Here is a 6,000-nt window from a genome sequence, read left to right as displayed (position 1 = left end):
TTCTTTCAGTTCTCTCTTCAATCAGGTACAAGAAACAAGCTGATCAGAAAACAGTTATTTGGATAAGGCTTAGTTCCTGAAGCTCTTACTTAAGTTCAAATTATCTCTCCAACAATCCTCAAGTGGATTGTAAATTAGAAAAAAATTGTCCCTTGTCCCTACTCATGAACAATTCTTATTCGCTGTCATGAGCTGGACTTTAATAAGCAGCTCAGGACAAGACTTGAAAAGCCAGACAGCTCCTTCTTTTGTGAAACTAATGAATGACTGTCAATCATGACACTGTCTTTTAAAGAGAGAGCATAGAAATAGGAAACTCCTAATAAGGAAATATGAGCAAAGCTTATAAAACCCCAAACAAACAATTCTTCCTCTCCAGAGTTTCATATAATTCACTATTTTTTCTATTCTCTATCAATATTATGTTAAAAAATTCCTATATGATAAGACTTGCAGCTACAAAAATAATAACGGTGAGCATAAAAGAAAAAAATTAGGATTTTAAACCATAATTTGAAAAGATACGATCTTCTGGATTTATTAGTACTTTGTAAAGACATTAAAATTTTCATACATAATTTATAGAACTCATTCTTTTGTGCACAAAATTGTATTAAATAAATTAACTTAAAATTAGAAGGACTCAAGCATGTCATTTAAGGCAAAAATACCAAGTTTCCGTGAGATAAATGATCGGCAAAGCCCGACACCTGTTTGTGTACGGAACCCGTACCGGCAGGGCTAGGGCTCAGTTCTCCCATCGATGCCTCCTGGGCTCAACAGGGGTGCAGCCACCTGCTCATGCAGGTGAAAGTGGAAGAGTGGAGTCCAATTAATGATGCCTCGATCAATTGATCTTGTCAAGGAGGGGAGGGGAATTCCATTACTGACACACAGTTGCTGTGTGTCCTCTCTCTCGCTCCTTAACTGAACCTAGGTGCGGGTTTACGCTTAGGCCAGCGGGAGGCTTTGTATGAAAGGCAAGAAAGGCACCGTAAACCATTAGCAAAAAGAAAGCAAAGCCTAAAAAAAACCCCAAACTTGTAAGTTTTAAAATTCTGGATAGGACTTTAAACTTACAGATCTCTCTGGAAAAACTGCAGACATTCAAAAATAAGTTAATAGTTAAATGAACTGAGATGTGGAAAACCCCTTATTTATCCTCACAAAATTACTATTGTAATCAGGCTTTAATATGATCAGACTGCACATAAAAGAAGACAGGAAAGAATGTGGTAAATAATATGGCAAATCAGTAGGTGAGGAAATTGTGCTTCGAGGTATCTTTCAGGATTTAACAGCTGAAGTTTGCTCTGGCATAAGCCATGGAACAGAGTGTTCCACCCGTGGACCTCGTATAACAACACAATATATACACTCTACAGTTTGCATTTACTTTCACAGAATAAGGTTATCATGGGACACATGGGAGTACTTCTGTAAAGGAACTATGGAAGCAGAAATTACAATGGTTTCGTAGTAAACAGATCAAGTCCTTCACAATACAATCTACAGCATTTAGCCATGGTTAAGACTGGAGTGACGTTTTGGATGTATTAATAAATATTAAGTTCCCAGCAGGTCTGGGCCTTGAGAAAACACTGCCCTGAGTGAGCTGGCACTGGCACCTCCCTGCATTCGGTGTTCCTGCTTCTAGGGGCAAGCTGGGCCCAAATCAGGTTCTCTATGAGCCTGGGGTGCAGGGTGTGGGGGTGTAAATCTGGGGGGAGGCAACGCACAGAAACCTCCTTCAGCTGGGAAGAGCCAAGGCCTGTTTGGGCTCCACAAGGGCTCTAACCGCGGCAAAGCCTGGCTGGGAATGTGCAGATAGGCACTGACAGCACTCTCGCCTCACAGCATCAGTGAAGCATAGCTTAGGATGAGGGAAAAAAAAAAAAGAGGATGTATCAAGCAGGAATGCTCGGTCTGATGTAGGCTTTGAAACTGAAAACTTGGGTGTTAAGGAGGAAAGAGTCTGAAGGGCCTTTCTTCGAAAGTTCACAAGAAATGACTGCAGTTGGGACACCGTGTTGAGCTAGAAGAGTGTGAACACTTTCCTCTCTCTTCCCCTTTTATTTAAAAAGCAAACAAACAACAAACAAAAAACCTCGTGCCTTCATGCTTTTTTTTTTCCCCAGTTAGGGTGGTCTTCCCTACTTCTATTTCCATTTCTGATTGCCTACATGGTGTCTTTTTTTTTTTTTTTTTGAAATAGCACTCAATATCTCTGACTGACTGGCTGGATTAAAAGAAAAAAATCTTGCCTTTTTATGTTCCTTCTTTTATTTTCTGCAATCATTTCCCTTCCTGCCCATCTAAATCAGTTTTTTCTTCATTGATTGTGTTATCTTTCTCTCTTCCATGTTCTATCGTCTTTAGTTTTACTCTAGATTTCAGTTCCTCATTTTCCCTTCTTTCCCAGCCTTATGAAGTGCTGTCATGGTATCAGGTTGGGACGGTGAGAAAAACTGCCAGAATTTTCACAGAAGGAAGTACTGCTTCAACAATAAAGGCAGCACCTGCTTCCTTCCCTCACCTACTGCTGCCACATGTTTCAGATTCACAAGATAGCTCCTCAATGAGACTGGAAGAAGGAGAGATTCCCCATGATTTTTAGTGCAGTCACCCAGGTTATCCATTTCGGAGGCCAGCCCCAATCCTTAAAATACAAACTCTTCATAGCAAAATAATGTTCTCTTTATAAAGAACAATGTGATAGTGGTGTGTCAGGTACTTTTGCCACAACACTAAATCACAAAATATCATATGGATATTAACGTACTGGTTTTCAGAGTTAAAAATAACTGATTACTGATGAGCTAATGTGTGTATCTTGCAACTGGCAGCCATTTCTAGTCCCGTATTACTGGTTTCCTTGGTACCTTGCTAGCAGCTGTAGATAGATTTTTTTTTGTTGTAAACATAAACTATCATCTAAATCAGGACATTATATATATTTAATTAGTTCAGAAGCAAAGTGCTTTAAACCCTATGATTTTTACTTCTGCCCTGTAGAAACGGCACTAGGTCTAAATGCTCAAATTTTTGCTTTTTGATACATCCTGCAGCATTAGCTTTGTAGGCAACTCATCATTTAAACCTACTGTACTACATAAAGCTGCGGTACTGTAGGTGTAAATGTGAATGTTTGCCATCACTTAAACATGCATTTTCATGCAACTAGGAGATATGGGCTCATTCAACTGCTTCTCAGATTCATCCTGATTTTTGTGATTTTATCTTATTAAAAAGGCTTTCAAAACAGTTCATGCTATGATATGTATGACTAGAGGAATGACCCAGCCAATGAAGAAAGCCCACAAGCTGTTATTTAAGTTTGACGTGGAGCAGATTGAGTGCTTCTGTACCATCCCCTGGCTTGCAAATGCTTTGAGATGATCTTGATATTCCAGTCCTTAGAGAGTCAGCAGAGAGAGTTGTTTCCACTAACGGGCGCGAGATGGCTTCAGTAGTCTCTGTTCCTGCCTCTGTTTCCAACTCTTCATCAGTTATAAATAGTTTTGACTCCCTCCATTTGGAGTATACATCTTGGCTGCCTCTGGAACTGCTGGAGTCACTGCCAGCAACCTGTACATTCAGTTCTTCTGTTGACTGTATAAGGTTTTGTACAGATAAAGATTTTCCTAAATCCATTTGCACCACAGGTTTAACTGAGAGCAACGGTTCCCCTTCTGTATCCAGACTTTTTCTCCATGTGCGATCCTTTGTCACACTGGGCTGTGCAACTTGTCCATTATCCTTTGATGCAACAAGGCAAGCGGTGACATCGGAAATATTCTCCTGTGTGGTTACAGGAATGATATGAACGGGCTCAGGCCTACTGATATGCTTCATTGATGAGAAAGGTGGTATTTGTAATGTTGTTGGAGTTGCTGGCTTAGTCGCCTGATTTATTTGGTTTGATGTATTATTAACTGTTGCAGGTCCATCATTTGGCACTTGCGTTGCTTGACTATGCATAGCTGGACTAAAAGCATAGTAAGCCTGAGTGCTAAATTCATTTGGTGTCAGTACAAGCTGCAGGCCACGAGGCAGATTGGCACTAGCTGATCTGGGTACACATCCACTCATTTGTGAAGAATTGGACAAGTCTTTGCTGTCGGATGGACTCTGGTAATCAGAAGTCTGCTCACACTCAAAAGCGGGCATTTGAAACGAAGCCAAAGTGAGCGCGGATGCAGATCCTTTCCGCAAAACTTGTTGATAAATATCTAACAGACAGTCCAGTTTCGACTCAATGGATTGTACCTACAGGAGGAGAGGAAAATGTTAACATTAGTGCCAAATACTAATTGAAACTATTTGGAACCCAAGCAAAGGGAAAATGTCACTGCTGAAGGGAAAAATGGCAGGAGCTTGGTATATGCTATTGACCCTGGAAAAATAATGTCAAAAGCCATCTAGATTTTCCATAAGCAAGCTGATAAAGGGGGAAAAAAATGCAGTAACGTGTGATTTTTCCTTCCTTACTTTTCTATACAGTTAAGGTAATACAATTCATATCAATTTTATTTCAACATGTAAATGAAGCAGATACTATAAAAAAATATTTTACCTGTTCAGCCTTTGAAACTGGCAATAAAATACACAAAAAGCATAAGAAATAGAGCAAGACAAAGCAACATAGATGATCACTCTACCTGTTTCTCCACCTTGACTACACGCCCTAACATACTGAGGTCATCAGTTGTCTCATTCTCTGTAGGATTCTTTTCTCTGCTTCTTTTATCTGCCGTGATTTGTCCTTTCCCAAGAATTTGATCAACACTGTAAGAGAAAACAAAAGCTGCTGTGATTCTTGAAAATGCTGATGATATGGAATTAAAAATGTAAATCACAGTATTTCAGAAAAGCAATTGAGAAAGAAGACGAACCTAATTTTATTAACTAAGAAAAATAAAAGGAGTGATTTTTTGAGCATTTGAGACTGCTTTTCTTTTCTGTTGGCACCAGCTGAGCGCCAGAATTTAGCCGTCATTTAGCACAGAGCCAGGGCTGGACTTGCTGAGAGGGGGAGGGAGGAGGTGGCTTCTCCAGCAGCCTGATGTTGTGGAGGAACAGAGGTACCAGTGCCACGCTCAGTGCTCCTGTCCTAACAGCAGCATCAAGTCCTGGGAAAGCTGTCAGTCTGGAGCAGGAGTGCCAGCTCTGATGCTGGTAATCATACACATGGTGTTTTTTTTTTTTTTTAAATTATTATTGCTGGGAATCTATGACATAAACCCCACATAAATACTACACTACCGGTAGTTCCCAATTTCTTTTATGTGAAAAAGAAAGTTTGAGGTGGGAGAAAAGCAGTTCTCAATGTCAACCTCATCCTTTTGGCAACCTGCTGACTAAACTCCTTCTTTATGAATGGGCTTTACCTATAAAGGATTACTTTTTCTATTTTTCAGACTTTCATTTCAGGGGACAAATTAGATACATGCTTTTTTGTTTGTTTTTACCCACAGTGTAATTTCTGGCACAGCTGTGTTCACAGAAAGAGAGGCTGGGCTGAAGCATCGATGGCAATTTGTACCCAATTATAGCACAGAAATGTTAAATGTTGCCTATATTCATTATGCAGTGAATGACATAAGGTACTTCTGCAGAGCAGAAATTATTCTTTCCTTACCGTGACTGAAGACTCTTAATTCTGCATAACATGTCTAGATGACCTGCTGAATACTGTTCAATGACATCTTTGACATCATATGGACGGAGTGTTTCCTTAAACTTTCTCTTTGCAACATGAAATTTCATAATTCTGTGGGGAAAAAGCATTTCACAGATTAATCTTCAACAGTTGTGAAACAATACAATATATTCCATTGACAAAATCTGACATCTAATCTTTAAATGTAAAATATTTTCAATACAGCTTGCACAAGGGAACTTTTCCTTTTACAAAATTGTTCCTGTAAGTACAAAGGCATTGCAGCTATCTCTTTGAATTGTTATTTAAGAGAGATCTAGTAACATTGTTTTATAGAG

The 6,000-nt window shown here is 39.4% G+C and overlaps 1 protein-coding gene across 5 annotated transcripts in view; it reads right to left on the bottom strand.

Annotated features, from left to right (window-relative positions):
- Positions 1 to 3,327: 3,327 nt before the first annotated feature.
- Positions 3,328 to 6,000, bottom strand: part of KCNQ5 (potassium voltage-gated channel subfamily Q member 5) — a gene marked incomplete at both ends in the record, with an annotated part of 282,555 nt that continues 279,882 nt past the window's right edge. For all 5 annotated transcript variants that reach the window (XM_080342254.1, XM_080342250.1, XM_080342253.1 and 2 more), the window contains 3 exons: positions 3,328 to 4,269; positions 4,662 to 4,788; positions 5,642 to 5,773. In XM_080342254.1, the coding sequence (XP_080198380.1) occupies positions 3,328 to 4,269; positions 4,662 to 4,788; positions 5,642 to 5,773 (1,201 nt within the window). The remainder of the gene's footprint in view (positions 4,270 to 4,661; positions 4,789 to 5,641; positions 5,774 to 6,000) is intronic.

Source organism: Nesoenas mayeri (assembly GCF_963082525.1).
Source record: "Nesoenas mayeri genome assembly, chromosome: 3".
NCBI classification, from domain to species: Eukaryota; Metazoa; Chordata; class Aves; order Columbiformes; family Columbidae; genus Nesoenas; species Nesoenas mayeri.
This window is presented reverse-complemented; position numbering and strand designations above follow the sequence as displayed.